We start from the raw sequence: 21,118 nt of genomic DNA on the forward strand, positions 1-21,118 counted from the left end.
CTTTGTTCCACATGGAGTGAGTAGGTGAGGATTGAGTAGTAACTGTTACTGTGCTGATATCTTCAGCAATTTTAAAAAGTGGAAGAGAACAAAACGGAAAATCTGAATTGTTTTCATGAACGTTTTTAGAGCTTTCCATGAGACGCCAGTGGATTCCTAATGAGTAAAACATGTTAATGTGTTTTTGTAAGATTCCACTAGTAACAGAAGAAGGACACACTCTTTTCAGAAGTTACTTTTATGCTTTTTTCCTTTGAAAAGTTCCTGTGTCTGTCAGCCTTTCCGGAAGAAAGAAAGGCAAGAGAAGTCTAGTAGCAAGGAAGCTGATTTGAGACGCAAGCATCCATTTACCTACTCTACTGTAAGCTTCCTATGAGTACTGGCTCAGTTTGTACATCCTTCGGTTCCTCATTTATGCTGTGAAGCTGAAACCTGTGTTCATTTGTGGTGGTGGTGGGGAAAGATTAGCTACACTAAAATAGTAGAGATACTACATGGAGAGGAGCCTCAGAGACCCGGAGACATGAGTCACCTAGCTGTAAGGTATCCCTAGGCCTAGGAAAAGTCTTGATACGGAGACAGGAATGCAGGACTTCCAGCTCCCATCTGTTCAAAGCGGTTGCCTAAAATCCCTTCTACAGTTATGCTTGATGTAGCAAGTCACAAAATGCCAAAAAGTTTAATATATAACGCGACAGTCCTGAAAAAATGTTTTCACAAGCTGGTGTCATGTTGTTTTGCTCTTGCAGATAAGTATTTTTGGAACTGCCCTATCGCTGTGTTTTACAGCCTTTATTTGCTCTATTGTTATTTTTAGTCATCTTTTCTGAGAGTACCCTTTTACAATTTCAGCTTCCTAGTTCTTCAAAGTTATAGCTGCTTAGTGTACTTAGCCAAAAAACATATCTTGGTAAAAGTTTTTCCTAACAATAAATCACAGCATTTTCTTCTCTGGTGATTTTATTTTGCTTCTTTTATATTTTTATTAAGTACTTTGTTTGGTTCAGTGAACGTTGACTTGGAGTTCCACAATATTGGAAATTCAATAAAATTCAAGTGTTTTGTCATCAGTTCAAGGTATCGGCATTTGAGGAGGTTGTCCAGGCTATTGTTTGCCTTCAGGCAGGATGTAGTACATTTGGAGTCAGGGAAGAAAAAGGTTTAATTTTAAATTTCTAATCAATAAAAAAATCCATAGAACTTTGTCGTTCATACTGTCTGTGGCTTCGCCTAAACTAAGGAACCCGACTCTTTAGCGCCTCTTTGTCCCTTTGAGGGCTGGTTTCTTGGGGAAGGAAGCACAGGTGTGCTGCCCTGAGTGGCACTGAAGCATGGTCCAGTGGCACCTCTGATCTGGATGCTTGCAAGGAGGAGTGCATGCCCAATGCTGAGCACGCCTTCCTAGCTGCTGAGATGTAGCCATTAAAACTGGTGAGAATTGTGTCACTGACATAAAGAAATCTCAGTATGTCCTTTATTTTTGCAGTTTTGAATGCAACCTATAAGCCTTCTAAAAATACCTGATTTCCCTCTATTCAGAGGTGGGTATACTCTGGTTGCCATACTGGGGTTTCATGGCTGATAATTTAATGATTAAATGTCATGGCTGCTTCATGCTGAGGCATGAACACTTACTGTTCAATTATAATTTTTCTACCTGTTTTTTATCTGTTTCCTGAGACTACCCCTCAAAAGCAAGGCTAGAAACTGTCTGGTAACATTGTTGGTAAGGGAGAAGCACTTCTGTGAGTGGGAATTACATCAAGTTGTTTGTGTTCTGGCAGTGTGACAGTGAAATCCCACCAGTCCCTGAATGCTAAAGAAATTTGTCTAGGCAGTGATACTAATAGCTTTATTTCCTGTTTCTATAGCATATTCCATTTTTTTCCCCCTCAAAATATGTGGCAGAAATGACCTCTGTAGTTGCACAATGAAACCAAAGGACCCCTTGTCACTGCTGTCTTTGAAAGTTAAGTAATCTCCACCAACCCCCCTCTGCATCCCCACTCCCCCTTCTCCATAGCTTGCTAAGGAAAGAAGACTGTCTGGCTGTGGTGGAAGATTGATCCTTGTGCAACTGTTAAAATTTAGCAAGATGTGGTTTCCTACACCTTTGTCAGCTAAGCTTGTGGCCTTTCGTAAAAAGACCGTTGGCTGACAAATTTACAATGATCTGGTCTGTATATAGAATTTGAATTTGGAAACTAATGGCTAAACCGTAAGGGGAAAATCTGTTCTGTTTATTGGAGAATTTGCAAGTACCACCTTCCTATATATTATGTATTTTTCCTCCTTTCTCTTTTCTTCCATTAAGTGATTCCCTATGTTTATCTAATTATATGAATTACTTGCAAGAGGTGTTACTTAAACGTGTCCCAGTTTTCTTACTATAATGGCGGACATCAGGGGTTTGTTTTGTTTGTTTAAAATATCTGATTATCGTTGTTTTCTTTCCCCTTTTACTGACGTCTAAAACCTAAAAAGGGTATGTAATGCACTGAAAGGACTTAACAAGGGAAAAAGTTGCATCGTTAATTATTTTGATATTTATTGGTTACAGCAGCAGTCACGAGACATGCAGCTTTGTTGGCATGTCTTATGTGTTTGTCTTCTGCACCGCAACAGCCTTTTTTCCTAAAAATGCTCCGTTTTGGCAAAAGCTGGAAAATTGATCTTTAAGTAGTTTTACGGTGCTTTCAGATTATTATTATTTCCAGAGCTGCACTGTAGCATTCTAAGATATTTTTAAGTACTCCATGTAATTATTAAACAAGCACCTGTCCCATAAACTCTGTTGTCCAAAACAATTACCAAGTAATTTCTGATCCCGAAGGATTTTTAATTTAAAATGCTGTGTGTATGATACAGAGTAGTAAAATAGTAGTTTTTACAATGTGGTGCTCTTTGTTCTAGGAATGTTTACAAGGATTACCGTTTCCTTGAGCTAGCCTGTGACTCCCAAGAGGAGGTGGATAGCTGGAAGGCATCTCTGCTGCGAGCCGGTGTCTATCCTGATAAATCCTCAGTAAGTTAAACAGCTCGCTTAGTTTTCCAGTAGCTGCTGTGTTTGAGTTAGAAAAAACAATCATATCATCTGGGAAAACACAGTATCTGCAGATACCTCAAGAAATGGTAGCCTTTTCATTGTACTATTCTGTGGTAATTTTCAAATATTCATAATGAAATATTTTAAGATCAATTTGTGCGTCAAACCTCAATATTAAAACAAAGAAACAAACAAACAAAAAAACCCCAACCAGCCGCATACTGGATCTTCCAAAATGTTATTCATTGGATCTGTGTAGTAAAAGCGTTGAGCAATTTGGGGTTTCCTGAGCTTCGTTGTTTCTATTAATGTCTTCTAAGGTAAAGATGTGCTTTGAAGAGTTTATTCCCTCAAGCTTTGTATTACAGAACTGACAGAAGCATTCCAGGCAATCATGTATATTTATTTTACTGATTCATTGCATGTTTTTTGTGTATGAAACACATGCTAAACCTTTCCAAAGGCAGTTTTACTCAGCCAATCATCCTGTGGAGCAAATCGAACCAGATACAGTAAAAAAGCCTCTATTAATTTAACAGAAAAGACGGAAAGTCAGGAAACGGAATATGCCCAACTACCATTTCATATTTTATGGACTTAGTTATTTTGATATTTAATATTAAGTGAAGGTTTGTGGAGATGTATCCAGAGAGAAGGCTGACTAGCAAAAATACCTGTCATTTGAGCTTTGAAAGTCTCTCTAATGCATGGTTCCCCTTTCTTCAGTAAGTCTGCTGGTCCACTAGATTCCTCCAGCAGAAGATCTGTTCTGAGAAATGATGCTTTGATTTTAATGGAATTTGTTGTCTTCCTGATTGTTTTCTATGGGAAGGCCAGATGCCTTGAGCCCAGGGTCTTGTGCTGCCTTCTATCTCTTAATCTTTTTCTTCCTCGTATTTCCCTTATCCTTGTGATACCTCAATGGCTTCCAGTATAATTCTGTTTGCATCTTCTCCGGCTGCTATTTATGCAAATAACTCTCAGCTTCCTCTCTTCATACCAAGTTTCAAGGCTACCATCAGAAGATAGATCAGAGAATCCTTGAACTGCTGGATTCTCCATTTATTATAGGAATAAACAGTGATGATGAGTTTTTAAGAATTGTTCAAATACAAACTGAGCAGGAGACCTACCAGATATCTGAGACTTTACCTTTTAAAAAAAAAAAAAAACAACAAAACACACACACAAAAAATTGGTGACTTTTCAGTACTTTATCTCTCCCAGTAGATCGGTTGTTACTGAAGACCATCAGAAGTCATTTTCCAAGGATTAGTTACGAGAAGTTACCTAATTAATTACTACAAACAAAATACTGTTGTTGTTTTTTTTTTTTCCTCTTGCTCAGGTTTTAATAATGATGTCAAAAAAAGCCTGTTGCTGCCTCTGGTTTACTCTTGTATTCTGTGACATGTTTATCATATTCATATATCTGTTACTTTATCTTTAAACAAGACAGACTAGTTGGATTTCTAAACTTCTGTTCTGTCTTCCTGTCTCTCCCTTCCACCTAAAAATATTTTGTATTCAAAATATGTTTATAAAGAATTCTTGGTTTTGTTTAAAGTTGGTGTGTCAAAGGAGTCTTCGATACAAGATGAGAGACTTCCTTGAAAGGCAGAAGTAGAAGGGATTCAAAATTCAGTTCTCCTTTGAGCTGGAATTATTTTTACATTACAAAAAGAGTAAATATTATTGTTGCAAACCCCTGTAGCTTGAAATTCACCCAGTAGTCTATCAAGCTGTTCAGGAAAGATGCTTGATGCTACTCTGGTCTTGCAAAGCACTTTTTTCCTACAGGGCTAGAGGTCCAAATGTGGACTGCAGGTCTGCTGTTCAAGTTCTGAATTTTGCAAAGCAAAAGCTCCAAGGCCCAGAGTATTTTAGAAGCTCCAGTGGAACTTAAAAATCAGCAGTGTTTCATTAAAGTCCTGTGCATACTCTTCAGTTTCATACCTTCCTCTGACAATGTAAAATAGTTTTAGATACACTCCCCCCTTCCCCCGCCCCCCCCCCCCCCCCCCCCCCCCCCCTTAATTGTCCTTCGAGGATTGAGAGTCTGTGTTTTTATGTAAGAGAGACTGCCAGGAAAGGGCAGCAACTTGCACTTATTTCAGTGCTTCACCACAGCTTTGCGATCCCAGAGTTAAAAAGGCAAAGAGGTACCCTAGCCCCTTCGCAGACTGACCTTCTCACTCTTTTTCATGTGCAAGCCACAGCTGGTAACTTTGAGTATCCAAGGCTTTGGCACTAGCAGTAGAAAAATTGCTGCTTAGAAATGAAAAATAGATTAATAGTGCCGTAAACCTGCAGTATTGCAGTGGTGAAGCTGGCCTGCTTTCTGTAACTGCCAGAGCAGTGTGCACAGCCTGGAATTTGAAAGCTAAGCTATGTGCTTTCATTAACAGTTCTGCTGCTCACGTATGAGGACGCTGATATAAAACCCAATGCAGTTGCCCCTAGCTGGGTTCCTTCTGCAGTGGCAAGAAAAGTAGGAATTTGTCACTGAATTAGAGATATATGTTCTGGATTCTCACCGGGGGCAAATATCTCAACTAAGAATATTCATTTTTCTGTTGTTTTTTTAGTAGCGTTACTTAAATTTGTGTGATTACAGTGGTAATGGGGCTCAGTACTTACTGCCACTAATATGAAGCCTCTATTACTAATTTAATCCTGTAAGCTAGTCCAAGGTTGTTGATTTTTAATTTTTCTTTTTGCTTAAATAAATGTCATTAATATATCAAAAATTAAAGGACAGATGTCACCCCATCCCTCCATTTCCTTGCTTCAATTTGCCTGCCTTTTCTGGCCCTCTGCACATGGGGATGCACACTCACATTCATATATTCACTCTGTTGTTAACTATCTTTAGTTATCCCTCAGTGTTGCTCTATGAGCCCCTGAATTCTTCTGCAGTTTGCCAAGTCACCTCCTTCCCCCAGGAAGCTTTTGTCAGGACGTGGGCTTTGACAGCCACCCAGATAGCAATGAATCAGTGTTTTTATTTTTCCAACCCATATGCAAGTCAGCTTGCTTGATATAAATCACACTGTGGCCAATTCACTTTGAAACGGGATATCCATTTACCAGCTGACTTTGCTGCTGGGTTTCTGGACTGATGCATCCAAAAACCTCCTTTTTCAAAAAATGACTACAACTTTGTGACTAACCTTTCCAGACTGTATTTCTCAACTGTAGGATGGTGTTTATTTTGGCTGACTGCATAATATACTCTGTTCATGCCAGCTCATGGCAGAACTCACAATTAAAAAAAAAATAAAAATAGCACAGATGTTTGTCGTAACTTGCTCTGCACACTTTACCTTGCTAGCACTGTCCATTCCTTTTCTCCTCTCCCCTAATGCTATGTCCTCCTTATTTTTATTACTAATCTAAAAGTAAAATATTTGCTTTTTAAAAAGCATTGGATCATGAAACTTTCCATTCATTGGCATGTCGTAGGGAGTGGCTGCCATGCAAGGGTAAGCAGACATGTTTAGTGGGTTGCTTTGCGTACTGGAAGTTCAGTATTACCAACGCACGAAAATCCCTCTGGCTTCCGTCCCATCCCTAGATCATTTCAGGCCTCATTTTCTTCTCCCTTGTGTTAGTGTCCACTGACTTCCCAGGAGCTGCTCCTGATTTACACTGAAGGAAGCAAAAGTGGAATCAGAGTGTTTGTGTAGAGAGGAACTTTTGAAAAACAGCATGAATTTACAACTTCGCTGAACAGTTTAAATCCTTTGCAAATGTCCTATGCTCCCCTGGAAGCTGTCTAACTAAAGGATTCCATGAATGTTCTTCGAGTCAGTTCCTCATTTGGTTTGAGCCGTTTCCAGACTGTATGAGTTAGACTGAATTAATGTAAAATAAATGTATCTAATATTTCTTTTTTTCCCCTCTTTCCTCCTTGCTGCATGCTGCAAAGGGGAACAACAGAGTAAGTAGTTAGTCCTTTTAAAAAATCCTTTTGTATCCTGTCTCAAGGGTTTTGTCTGGAAAATTGGTTTCTCTTTTGGTTTCACACAACTATAGCTTTCATACTCGTAACAGCAAACTTGTATTAAAAATATAAGTGCAAAAGTGTCTTCTAGAAAACTATTAATGACTCTGTTTTAATTTTGGGCAAGGAGATGTGTTAAGTGTTGCTGAGTGTTGTTTTTTAAGGCAGTTCAGTAAGAATGATACTATAAAAGAGCATTGGGACCAAAGATTATGAAGGTATAGTAATAAAGACCTTCTGAGAAAAGGTTACTACAGTCTGATGAAACTCATTACAGCTGCATTTTTTGACCATACATCAAAGCTTGTATTAATGGGCAGTTATAAAAACCCAGCACTAAAGTCTTAAATAACAGATTTGCTGGCGTTGTTGGCTAAGCTGAACTAGATCAGTGTACTGGCTTTGAAGGTGCCTTAAAATGGATGGAGGAGGGTGGGGTCAACATTTGACTTGGCTTCTAGACCCTTGATGTGTTCCAGCTGGACAGCAGCAGAAGGGTGTGGGGTGTGGAGAGGGAGAACTGAAATATGCATGGTAGGTTTGTTTTTTTTTGAAAGTAAGCAGCACATAAAAAGACAGTTTTGCTGATGCTGATCTGATAAACTAATAATCAAGCAGTTCCCAGGGTTAGTAGTTTTTTATGCGATTTTTACTGAGCTTAAGAATGGAAATTGCACATCGCACACTTTGGAATATGAAGCAGAGAGAGTTTGTCATACCATGGAAAGAAGTTATACAGCTTTTGTGTTCCTCTCCCTGCCCCCCCCCCCCCCCCTTTCCTGTTTTGGTATATTAACCCTTAGGAAGATGTATCTGGAGCATCAAAAGATGCTTCATAGCAAATGTTGAATGTAGCCCCTGAAATATTGCCTGTAGCATGTCATTGTGAGCTTGAAGCATTTCTGGGGTATTTGAGAAAGACCCAGGTGGGTTTTAAATGTTCTGAAGGTTGGGGAATTTTGTCTGCTTTTAATTTTTGTATTTTTTAACTGGGTTATGACCACTTCTGTCTCCCTAGTAGTTGCAGTCAGAAGGACCAAAAATCTCTTCTGTTGGCCTGGCTGAGAAAATGGGCTCTTATTGTTGGGTGGGGAGGAGTTAAGAGAAGTATTGAATTGATGGTATGGAGAGAGGGACTTTGCATAGGAGGTGGTGTGAAATGTAAAAGTTAACTGTGCACACTAAAATGTCAAGGTAATGTTTATAATGTTTCTTTATGATATGCTGACTTAAAGCTTTGCTGCTGCAGTAGACACTGATCTGATCTCCAGAGCAGAGAGGTTAGACTGTAGATACTCTGTCAAGGGAAATGGGGATAGATGGGGCACTGGCTGGCAGAAACAGAGTGTGGAGGTTAGAAGTGCATGGACCAGCTCTTTTCTCCAGAGACCTGAGCTATGGGCATTCCAGGGAGGTCAGGACCAGTAGCATCTGACATAGAGCTGGTTGCTAGCATAAGGCAAGATACCCATAAGCAAGTATAGGAGAAACCTGTGAGATGTGAGGATTGGTGGAGCTATTAGCTCTCCTTTCATTCTGAGCAAAGGGCAATTCTTCCTGTAAGTTCAGAAATGTTTTCCCTCTGGTCTGGGCTGTCAGCCAGAAGGTAACTCCAAAAGAAATCTCCAGAAAACCATCCTGATCCTTTCTCTTGGACCCAGTTCCTTGTAAGGATTCTTGTATCCTCATCTGTCCCCACTCCCTTCTCTTTCACGCTGGTTATTCATGCTGCATTCTGGAGGTTACATTATCCCAATTAGACAGATAGAATTAACATGCAGCTGCCTGCAGGGGCTCAAACCCCACAAACATCTTGAGATTTCTGCAGCTAATGGCATGGAAAATGAAACCTGAGAGGTGACAAGAGTTTTTGAGAAGGGGTTGGTGGAAGAGAGGAATGGCAGATTGAGGATGATGATGGTTTCTCAAAGCTTCTTATAAAGCTGTATGTGGCAAAGCTGCATAATCATGCCTTACTGTTCTGGTACAGATTAGTGGGTAGCTAGCAGAGCTGTAACACTCCTACTAGTGATGCCTGGTGTGGCATTCATACTGTAGATCATGTCCTTTGTACATACTTAAAATCCTGTACCCACCCACCCATTCAGATTGTGGCCGCTTTTATACCTCTGCCTTTAGCTTTGCACTCTTAGATTTACAAAAGTAAAAATAAACATTGGAGTAACAACTTCCTAAGAAAAAGGGGGGGAAAGGAAGTGAAGAGGGTTTATAATCATCAGCGGACTACTAATCATTTTTATTTTTACTTTTTACTGTTGCACAATCATTAACGTAAGTGAGATTTCTCACATGGTTAAATATATCTTCAAAAGCTTTGTTGGATAAAATCTGTTAAAGGGTCCTATAGAATGAGGTAATGGAGACCTACCTCATTCAGCAAGCACACATTGGCAAGCCCTATCTTACTAATATTAAAACTGAACTCCACTCGGCAGCCTTGCACAGAGGTAGGAAGAGCAGGGCATTGTGCAGAGTTGTGCAGATCATTGTAGCTTCAGTCCAGGTGCTGAAGACACAGGAGCTGTGCATCTTCATCAGCCTTATTTAAAAACCAAAAACAAAATCCCTCCAAAACAGCCCTCCAGAGCTTGCTATTTGAAAACAGCAAAAGCAAACCCTATGACATTCTTATGAAGTCCATTTTCATTATGCTTCTTACATTGTTAGGTTGAAAGATTAGATAGATGGTGTGGCCTTGAGGAATTGTTGTTCCAAATACCCAGGCACTTGAGCATTAAAACAACACCCCCCACTCTGCCAAAACCCAAAGTGACACTTCGTAATATGAAGAATTCACCTTTCCTTTGTCATCTAAACCCAGATTCCAGATTAGCTACTTCATTAAGAAGCCCATATTTTCTCCTGTCTCTTGAGACAGTCCTGGGAAATGGGAACTCAGTAAAGTCAGGACACTCATTCTACCTAGGTATATGACAACAACTCTCTCAGTTCATCTGTTTCATGCTTGGCTATTGACATGTAAATGCAGATATAGTCCCAGAGCCATGAGGCTCTGATGCTTTCTTTTTCAATTTCAGCCATGTTTCTTTCTGAAGGGTCTTCAGTTACCTCCCAGACATTATCTCTGACTCAGCCAGTTACTGGCTGTGGTGATGCTCTGTGAGTGCCCCAGCCAGATTCAAACTGGAAGTAAGTGGTTCTGCTCTGGGAATGCTAAAGTCCATTTTTGAATTAAGTTCCTAAACTAGAAAAAGAAAAGACTTGTTTGGGTTTCTTGCATAGTAGTAAGTTGAAAAGCAAACTGTGTTGATATGTCCAAGGGTAAAAACAGCGTAAACTCAAGTGTAAACTGTGCATTTACTGGTTTTACTTATTTTCTTTTTTCTTTTTTAAAAATGGTATATTTTCTAAAAGGAAGGCATTGAATTCTAATTTTAAAAGAATCCATTTCAGTTATAACTAAAACTGGCTTCAGGCCAACTAGGTTTAAAAATAACTTTTAAATGAAGACGTGTTAAAATTATTTTTTCAAGTGGAAAAACGCCATAATTTTATAGACAGTGTTCAAGTCATTACTTTGAACAGACGAATTGAATTTTACAATGAAGTCATGCTGTAAAGGAGCAGACCAAGCAAGTGAGTGTGCATGCGCACACATGCTGGGTCAAAAGCAGTCCAAAATGCAGGGAGGAAAGGAAATAGCAGGCTGTGTTTCAGTCCCTTTCTTGCAGCCTCACTGTTTCAAGGATGTGTAAACATGTTTCAGATAGTTTTTATCTTCTTGTTCTCCTAACTATTTACTAGTTCAAACAAAAACTAGATGCAACCATGTTCCCCGAGAAACAGAGCAGCCCTGGTTTATATTCTTGTAGGAGTAAAAAAATTGCTGGCATGAGAGAGTTAAAAATGTACAGGGAAAAGAGATTCACAGTATTGCATCAGTTGCACTGACTGTAACAAGATGCAGGCTAACGGACTGAATGATTTCAAAACCAGTCCCAGCAAAGCTGGTAACTGCCTATCAGGGGTCGGGGGTTCAGTGGCTGTCACAGGGTTTTACATTTCTGCTGTTTAATGGGACTGCTGAGATTAAGCGAACTCCAGGAAATTTAGAAATGAGCAAACATTTCTGTAATGTATTCATGGTGGGCTCTTTACTGTGCTTTTGGCAAAGAATCTGCGTATTGAAAATATTTTAAAATTCTTCCTTCTCCATGGCACAGCTAATTTTTGCACTGCTTCCACTCTGATGAAGGATTTCATTGAAGCTCTACTGAAAGGTGAAAACTTTCTGGTTGTGAAGTTTCAGGTCATGGAGTGTGAGAGTCAGCCTTATTCTGGACATACAGTGGGGTTTGCCCTGGGGAAGGCAGTGATGCAGGCCAGCCTCTAAAGATGCTTTCCCAGCCCTGGTCAATGAGCACTGAGAGTTGGCTGGCAGTGGGAAAGGTGATTCTAGACTGTGCTGCACCAACCTGTATGGGGTCACCCATGAGGGGGACTGAACAGAAGGTGAAACACACTCCACAGAAGTATCACAAGGCTTTGGGACAATCCTAAAATATCTTGTCTTCCAAGTCAGTAATTGCACAAAAACCTACTTGTGAGTAATAACTGGGAGTAAATAAAAATTTGAAAGATTTTTTCCTGCCAAATATGTCACCATGCTCACCCTTCCATAGCGTTTACAGTGTAACAGGAAATGTAGTCATTGGACATGAGGGTGGAGGGCAGCTGGTGAATGGCCAGATACTTCTTTTTTCTCATTTGCAAGGGAAAACAAGATGATCAGGAGAAAATGAACGCTGTCTTTCCTGACTCCATTTTGGACAAAAACTAGGATGTGCAGTGTCTAGTCTGACACATAGTTCATCCTGGATTTCTTTAACCTTTCCTACCTATCTTTTTTTGTGAAGATAGGTTTATAATCACTTTCCATATGCTGAGTCAGACTCAAGTCCCATATTCTGTGTGTAAAATCCCCCATTCTGGAGCTGCATTCTCCACTGATGTAACTCTCCCTCCGTGATGTCATGTGTCCCTGTTCTGTGGTCACTCCTCAGCTCCTGTCCCACCTGTTTCCCAGATCCATGGTGACCTTTGGTTGAGTGATATCTTCCCTATCCTTTTATTGTTTGTTTTATTGTATGACACTTGATATATTGAGTTCGCTGATTTTGGAGATTTGGGATTTCCCGCTAGGAAGAACTGGCTATGGACATCTTGTGGTGTTTGTTCAGTGCCTTTCTTTGGTGACTTTCATACCCTTCTTCCTAAAACCCCTGTTCCTGCAGTTGAGAAACAAGTGGTCTTACTCTGTTTCCTTCAAGTTCTTTCTCTTTTAAACTCTACCTCTGCTTTTCCTCTTTTATAATCAAGTTATTCATAATTCAAAGAGAGAATTACATGTCATCGAATGTGCTATCAAGCTCAAATAACATATGTTAAATTATTTGGGTAGGTATAAGCTCTGTGGTGGGTAGATACAAAGTTACCAGCTCAGTTACACAAGGTGTCAGGCCCATATCAGATCCTTGAAATAGCAGATATTCAAATTTTCCAGTCACATTTGTTGCACAGTATTATCTTGACCTGTTGAACAGTTGGGGTTTCTATACTGGGTGGCAGCATACATAAGGGAATTGAGGGAAATCAGCTAAAGAAACTAACCCAGAGCATGGAAGATAAGACTATTTTTTCTAATGGAGTTTATGCAATGTAATTTGGCATTCAGTTGTAGTTTGATGGTTTAAAACTCTGCTTGATTTGCAGACCTAGACATTTTCCAGTGGAAGCAGCAACCTCCATATAATGAATAGGAGCCCTTCCAGTCACAGGCCAGTTGTCCCCAGCTGTGTCCTGCAGACACCATGTAGTAGTCTGTAGTTGCTGAGGTCCATGGTCTGACAACTGCTGTACCATGATTCTAAATTACAGTTATTAAAGGTTATCTGGCTGATTCAGGTAGGAAATTCTCAGAAGCACTGTGAGCGAGGTTGTCATTGGCTCTGCTGTGAGGGCAGTGAACAAAATGGCAGAGGCCACCCTGTTATCCACTTTTGCAGCTGCATGCAGTCAGGCATCCTCAATAGCTCAACATCTCTTTCACACCACCTGTCACCTGAGAAGCGGCTGCAAACACTCGAGATGTGAAGTTTTCATGCCAGCTCTGTGCACCAAGAAGCTGTATGGGCATAGTTTCTTCTTGTTCCTCAGCTGAGGGCTTCAGTGTAGGTAATGGCCTGACCCTATGAACAATGACACCAGCAGACAGCCTCAAATGTTTCTGTGTCTAGAGCTGTGAGATTATACATGAGCTATATATATATATGGGCCAATGTATGTATCTGTACATGCAGGTAACCAATATTCTATGCAAAGGTAAATTCTTACCCTCATTTGTAGGACTCCTTTACTTCTAGAGCAATGGTTTCTGGTCAAGGGCTCACAGCTGATTAAAATGTTAAAGCTAAAGCTAACAGTGAGAACAAAATACAGCACTGTCTGCAGTCCTTAACATCATTTGTGTTGCCCTTGGTATGTGAAAATCAAGGCTCTTGCTTTAGGAAGCTTGTCCTTCACTTGTCCTTAAAAGTTTGAAAACATCTCTCTAACTGTTTCTTTTGTAATATACTGCTCTGCAGGAAATACCTCTTAACCTGATGAGTGAACGCATATGGTCAGAAATGGTTTAATTGCAACCAATCTAGGTCATGGAAGGGCTGGAAGATGGGCATGGTGAAGTCAACAGTATCAACTTCCACAGAGTTAGAATTTCACCCGTTACAAGTCTGTGTGTTGTATGTTTCTAGGGGACTGTTGTTTTTAACATGCTTTCTGTAGTCTGATTAGTGTTCTGCTAAAATAAAGTTCTCCTTTCCTAGAACCAGTCCTGGCATTCTCTGATTGGGGCTGTGATTTCTGCCCCATGTCGTATTTCTTTCATTTAGTTCCATTTTATTTGTACAGTTTCTTTTGTAAGCCACAGCATGATGCCTTTCCAGCAGCTGTTTTTAATATTGTGAATAGATACTATTTGTCTAGAAGCTGCAGTTGTGGACCAGGATCCCATTTTACAAACTTAGAGTAAAAACATGTTCCTTGCAGTCAAAGAATGACTTGAGAGACTCAGTGGATAATTATGGAACAGTGTCCTGTCTGTGTTTTTTGTTAAAGGTTTGTCACTAGCCTTTGAGTGCCTCTGGAACCAGAGGGTCTTGAGGCAATCTACCTGTTTGTCAGTGGTCTGACTAGCAGAGGACATGGGATTTAGGATTATTTTGTTACTAATGAATTCTGTATAGAAGGAGCATGATTTCTTTCACATGAGTTCTCTCTTCAAGCCTGAGAAGGCCAGTATTATGAGTGGTTTGGAGCAGGTTTGGCAAGATGTGTTCATCTTTTATTCTTTAAAAATACCTCACTCCAACATCTTTTGAGTATGCAGTGATTTATTTCTGCCTGTTTTAGAATAAGTGCTTATTTACCAGACTCACTTCAATTGATCTCTAAAATTTGACACCTGTTCATGTGACTGCCCATTGTACCTGGTGGAATCATCTCAGCTTGAAGTATGATTGGAAATTTGCTCAAGTGGTTTTGTTGGGTCAGTTGTTCACATGGTTTAAAATCCCTGTAAACTAGCCTAGACGTAAGCATGCATATGAAGTTCTCATCCTTTTCTTTCAAAGGATTTCACCCAAGACAGAGTGAGTGTGTGTGTGTGTTTTCAAAGAACCCTAGTGTCTGCTCAGGTATGCTGAATGGATTTCCTTTAGTGTATACAAGCATCAATGTTTTCCCATCAAAATGCAGATCTTTTCTGATGGGATCCTACGGGGGAATTGCATGTATTTCTAGGGGTCGGTGTCTAGAATAATCTGTGATTATTGCTTTCATGTCTGGATCTCTTGACTGTAGACTGCTTCACTCTCCCTTTGTAGACAGTGGGTCCTTGGAAGCAGAAGCTGAGCTGTCCTGAGTGCCAGGTTCCCAGGTAATTGTCTATGCGCAACATGACAGTAAAGCAAGGGAACTCAGATTTACAATGGAGTATTTAAATACATACCTTTTCTCTGGTAAAGCTCAGGAATGATGCCATTCCATGAAAAATAAAAGGATGCAGCACTTCTCAGTGTGACCTGTTCCTCTCCTGTACATTGCTGGGTTCTCAGTCAAAGTCATTCTTGCCTATACTCTTTCTTGCTGAATCTTCCATTTCGGATGTTGGAGTGGTTTACTTGACCTAAAAAATGCTCCTGTTTTAAAGCAGTACTTGCAGCTGCTTTTTTCTTTTTCCGTGCAAAGCTTTTGTTTCTTTAGTATTGGTGGCCTTTAGGCTGCTCTTTCATAGCTTTTTAAAGCTATCTGCCAGAGTTTACAGGTAGTCACAAATACCTGAAAGATTGTCACAAATACCCTGTTCCTTCCAAATTCAACCCCCAACTGACAATGGAAAATTACAGTTCAAATATCAGTGATGCTACCTCTTTTGTTGCTGAGCATTTTGGTGAAAACACTGCTTTACTATGGTAACTCCACAGTCCCTTGGGAATGACTTTTCAGTGCTTCCAACCTTCAGTTTTTTTTCTTGACAACTTTCTGGCTATATCCTGGAAAAATTTTGGAGTCTGCTATGGATCTACAGCAGCTGAAAATATAGGAACCAGCATAAACTAAAACACATTATGTTCGGTATGAAAAGGAATAACTTTGGGCAGGGGAGGTTTCCAGTGCAAATTAAAATGTCCACATTCACACTTACCAAGGTAAAAACTCATTAGAGCATGAGGTAAAATTGCTAAGAAATTGCTACCAAGTTTCCACTCTGTCCTTCTGGACATCTGCAAAAACTAAGCAGCTTTGCTACAGAATGTAAGCTCAGCTTGACACAGAATGCTTTTATTAATAATTCCTACCTGGAATCACCAACAGTAGAGTTTTTTAGTCTGTCCAAGTTCAGGCTTCACAGTGTTCAGATCTGGTAATTTGTTTGGAAATCACTGTAAATTCTCTTATTTTTATGAACTTACTTTACTGAGTTTAAAGTCTCTTTGCTGGAAGATATGTTTAAAAACACACAACATACTTCCAAAATGTTGTGCTAATTTAAAAAAAAAAAAAAAGAAAGAAAAAAAGAGAACTAAAAAAACACCTTCATAGCCAAAGTTGTTATACATTGCAAGTTATATCCATCCCTTCTTTGGATAGATTACTATTTCTTGCACAGCCTGCTGTGTGTCTGATAACATAGTCCAGAGTGGCTGTGCATGTAGCAGCGAGCTTTTCATTCAGTTTTTTTGGGCGTAGTACGGCATGATATTCAAATCTATAACATTTAGTTATAAAAGATGCAGAATATATTGAAATCCAGGCCTTTATATATCTTGAGAGCACGACTGAGAAGCAGAGAAGCACTCTCCAGGGCTGTAAGAGAAAGCATTCTTTTCATGTTTCTTCCCAGTTTTCATTAGACTTGTCATACAAGAGCTAGAATGCGAGGCAGACTTTGAAAGCAGGCACGGCACTTCTTATGTTTTTTGGGTTTCCCAAAGAGAACTGTGCTCAGTAGGTTGTTCTTCTGCCAAAGGTTTTATCATGTGGACTGAGTATCGTAACGGAACAGACAACACCATCTTCGTGTGTTTTTAGACATGTTATTTACTGGGGTTTCCCTGAAGAAAGCTTAGGGATTCTTTCCTTATGAGTCACTAACCAAGTGATTGTTTTTATATAAACTTTCCTTCAGCTGGTTAGAGTTGGAACACAGTGTCTTCTGCTCCTTCTGGGGTCTGACTTTTCTCTTAATTTCCTTTAATAGTTGTTCCTGCAGCCAACAGGATGGTTTGAACCTCACGGCCTTCCCCGGCACCCTCTCTGAGTTCCATAGTCTTGAAAATTGCTGGTCTAGCCAGCAGATGTGCTGGTGGCAATCACTATTTGTGTGTAATTCCACTTTTCAGCTTTCTATCTTGTGGTGCTTTTCAACTCTGCACCTTACTTGCGGCTTAGGGAGAATGTGCTGTTGACATTAGCCAAACTGGAGTTTGCATTTTATGTGCTGAAATGAAAACAAAAAGTTGATATTTGACTTCAGCAGCATAAAGGTTAAAAGCTGTAAAGTGCTGTGTTTCCATAATGGAAATCGCTAAAACTGGAGAGACTCATGCCTTCTCTTGCGTACCCCTGAATCTTTTCCCACCCTCTTTTGGTGGCTGCAGCAGAATCTTCTTTTGCCAGCGGAGTGGTGCAGAGTCACTTTTAATTACCTCATTCCACTGCTTTTGATTTCAAGCCCAACTGATGGCGCCAGGGGCTGAACCACAGGGAGGTCTCCAGGCAAGTCCTTCCTATGTCAGGCAACCTTGCCAGGCAGATGCCATACAGCCTGCTGCACTTCCTTGCTTTGTTGTTTTGTTTGTTTGTTTTTAATTACATTTTTAATTTTTTTTTAGCCTGAGACAGGAGCTATGTTAAAATCTAGTAACTATAACGCGCTTGTACATGCGAGATTCTAGGTTATGGTCACCAGCTTATCTCCCACTCCCTGACCTCGCTTCAGGTATTTATACCCTGCATGTACATGTATGTAGTTATATGCATGTTTGACTTCACAGGTAGCATATATATATTGTATATATATATATACACAGATTTGTTAAACTGCATGGCATTATTTTAAGCCAAGAAGTATGCAGAGTTGAGTCTTTTTCATAACCCAAGATTGGATTTCTTTATTTTTACAGGAACAGGAATGGTTTAGCTGGAATGAAAATGTTCATTCCACTGCATCATTAGCTACAGGCAATCTTCAGTTGAAGCCTAGCCCATTTTTCATGCTAAAGCTCTAGTAGTTTGACTATTAATCAACGTGTAGGATGAATTTCTGGGGCTGAGAGAGCTTGTGTGCCTGTAATTTAAGCTGAACTCTTTTTTTTTTTTTTTCTTTTTTCCTGATGAAAGGAAGGTAGCCAGAAGAAAATGAATTGTATTTTAAAGAGTTCACCTCCCTCTCACCCCCTTTTACAATTCCCCTTCTGATGAACACCCCAAAAGTTTTCACTAGATGGATATGGAGATTTAGCTGGAGTGGCAGATCCTCAAATGTGTCATTTGATCCTCCAGTAATTCTAAAGCCACCTTCTGTTTGATGAGACTGGTCACTGACAGTGATTGTCTCAGGTGTGATACTTGGTACTGAGGGTCCAGTCCAACTTGCTTTTATCAATTTAAATGTTAATTTTAGGGTTGCAGATAAAGTGTTTCCTTCCCTTCTCCATTACATGGAAGCTGTAACCAGTAGCCCATGTGATAACAGGAGCATCAAGATCTTTAATCAGCTGTTTACCTGCCTTTTTGGCTGCCTGCTCTTCTCACATAAGGGCCACACCCTCTTACCAAGTTGGATGAAGGCTTCTGGAAGGGTGACAGAAGGTGACAAGTCAACCCATGGGACCAGCTCTCTGTACTGGCAGTGAAAGTTTCTGTTTTCTCCTCCTGCAATTCAGGTCACTCTTTATGGCCAGGCCCCTCTCCTCCCTACATACAAGCCTGTAGAAGATAAAGATTCAGAGGACCGATCCTCCAGTTTGGAGACAGGAATGGGAAAATCATGCTTGGAAGGGCAGGAACTGTTTCTTTACGCGCTTCTCTGCTCTAGTCTGACCAGGTTCCCTAAATTGCTCTGCACAGACCTGTGGAACATGCAGTACTTCTCCAGACCCCACTGAAGAAAGTAGTCAAACAACAGCCTCTATGCCCCATGGCTTCTTAAGAGAAGTCTTTTCCAAAGGCCACATTCCTCTTTTCCCAGGTTCAGTAAGCAGCAGAAGCAGCTTTGGGTCGATCAGTGTGTGCATGAGAGTTGTTGGAGGCCACTAACCAAATATCTTCACTCTTTCCTTCCAGATACACTCCCCACCTTAATGGGAGAGCTGATGCAGAGCCCTTTCCAGCTCAGAGGCAGGGGAATGTGGTTTGGAACATGGACAAGGACCTTGTGGGGGAGGAAGGAAGAGAGCCATATAGTTCATATAAGATACAGAGCTATTTCAATTTAACTGTCTCGGGCTCTCAAAGACTGCAGTGCTCGACCCTGTGGAGGCTGAAAAGCAGTTCAATGCTATATTGTGATAAAGTCATCTTGCCCTGGCCATGCAGTTTCATTTGACTCTTAAGGAAGTAGTGTAGCAACCCTGGAAACAAGGGAAATGTAAAGAGCTATCATTCACTGGAAGGCACGTAGCCTCCCCCATCAGTGATCCAGACAAGGTCGCACCAATATTGTACAAAAGAGTGTTCCCTCTATTGGACCTGCATTGCTCATAACGGAGACTACCAATCCATTTGGTCTTTTCATGGCCACATTATACCAGTGTCTTAGAATTATCTGGTGCTTAGTTAGAGGTGTTTGGGCTTTCTTTTCCTTTGTTATTGCTAGCTGATGAGCTCCCGGTTCAGTGCAACAGCTGTCATTAGTCTGTCAGCATATAACTATTATTTTATCCTGTTTCTGTTTTTCCAACCCTTGCAGTTATCCATATCTTCCAGGACACTATTTAATCCTCCATTGTGTTGACAATGTGTTATGGGCAGAAACAAGTTCAATTGGCAAGTTCACGCTATTTTATTTCTGTAAGACCAATCCATTGGGCACTGGTGAAATCTTTTGAGGCTGCTAGTTCTTCTTCCCATGTTATAATTTATTTATATGTTAGACAGGTTTTTTACTGTACCATTCTTTCATTAATATTCATCTTTATAAATGTAATTGCCAGTCGGCTAAGGGTATCTTTTTCCTGAACCAAAGACCTGTCAGGTTTTCCTTAGAAAACCAGTTAACTTGTGTCTGGCATGCTCTGCCATCTTTCTCTCTCTTTCTTTCTTTCTTTCTTTCTTTCTTTCTTAAGTCTTTCTTTCTAAAGTCTTGCATACAGTCATGGTTCACCCAATAAGCCTGTTCTTGCATTGCATTTCTTCCCATTTTATTGAGTGTGGAGGCTGCACTTCCTGCGGCACAGACCCAAGTACTGATACTTTCATATTGTGATTCTGCACCCGCTCCATAGGCAGTAGCAGGAACTATTGTGTTACTGGGAGCTGATGACCAGATATGGGTGTATATCGATGATACTTTTAGGGATTCAGCACAATGTGTCTTTCTTTTTTGAGGGTAGTAATTTATTGCATCATGCTTCCTTTCACATCTGCTGTCCTGGTTAGGGAAGAATGATACAGTAAGTTTTGTTTCACCTGAGATGGTGCAAGAGTACAAGAACTTTTGTCTGTGAAAGCTTGGTAGCCAAAATATTTTGCTCTGAGGAACCTGATAGAAATCATCTTGTCAAATAGCAAGCTTCAGGGCTGATGACTCAGGTTTTCCCCTACTTTGGTCTGGATGATGAGAAACTGCCCATGACAGCCATGAGGAGCTGAAAGCAGTAATTCACACTCCTGCGACACAGCATTTTCTCCTTTGATATTATCAGTAAATTGCACCCTGAAATACAGCCTGCAATTCCAGGCCACAGTCTTTCCTCCATGCCTCCTTTGCTGCTTGCCTGGCCATTGACTGGTTTTCCTTTTCAGGGCTTTTAATTTTTATACTGGTTCAATTCCCATTCCTCTTCCAATGCTTCCAAACATACAGTTGTGTTCCCTGAGGCTAGCTGATCTGTTAGTGTGTGTTTTGCATAAGCCTTTACTTTCTCCAGGCATGGCCATTCATGATTCATGTGAACCATGGTTCACATCACTGTATATTTTCTTGCCAATAACCATTGCCTCTGCACACACACATCATATCTGTGTGTGGGTGTAAAGAAGTACATGCGTTTGTAGGCATCTGAATTTGAATTGTACTGGTTTACTCTGAGGTATGTTTCTGTCTAATTCTAGAGAGTATTAGGCACACATAAGAATTGTTTAATGTGGAATATGTAATTATCAACTGAAAAATCTGCACCCTCTCAGATGCCTTGTCAACACTTCATGTCTCAAAACGTGTAGTATCCAGAAAACTGTGGTGTTAACCTTTCCTAGTCCATGCTGAACATGTGAAAAATCAGTCCTTTTGTGTGTTTGCA

General features: G+C 40.3%; 1 protein-coding gene across 5 annotated transcripts in view; it reads left to right on the forward strand.

The window, feature by feature from the left end:
* The window catches only part of DNM3 (dynamin 3), a 180,786-nt gene that overhangs the window by 121,314 nt on the left and 38,354 nt on the right, over positions 1-21,118 (forward strand). For 3 of the 5 annotated variants that reach the window (XM_075097092.1, XM_075097090.1, XM_075097091.1), the window contains exon 16: positions 2,914-3,025. The exons of 1 other annotated variant lie outside the window; for it this stretch is intronic. In XM_075097092.1, the coding sequence (XP_074953193.1) occupies positions 2,914-3,025 (112 nt within the window). Of the gene's footprint in view, positions 1-2,913; positions 3,026-21,118 lie in introns of those variants that run through there. One more of the 5 variants, XM_075097094.1, reaches the window with a different exon arrangement.

This window comes from Phalacrocorax aristotelis, chromosome 6 (assembly GCF_949628215.1).
Source record: "Phalacrocorax aristotelis chromosome 6, bGulAri2.1, whole genome shotgun sequence".
In the NCBI taxonomy this organism is placed as follows: Eukaryota; Metazoa; Chordata; class Aves; order Suliformes; family Phalacrocoracidae; genus Phalacrocorax; species Phalacrocorax aristotelis.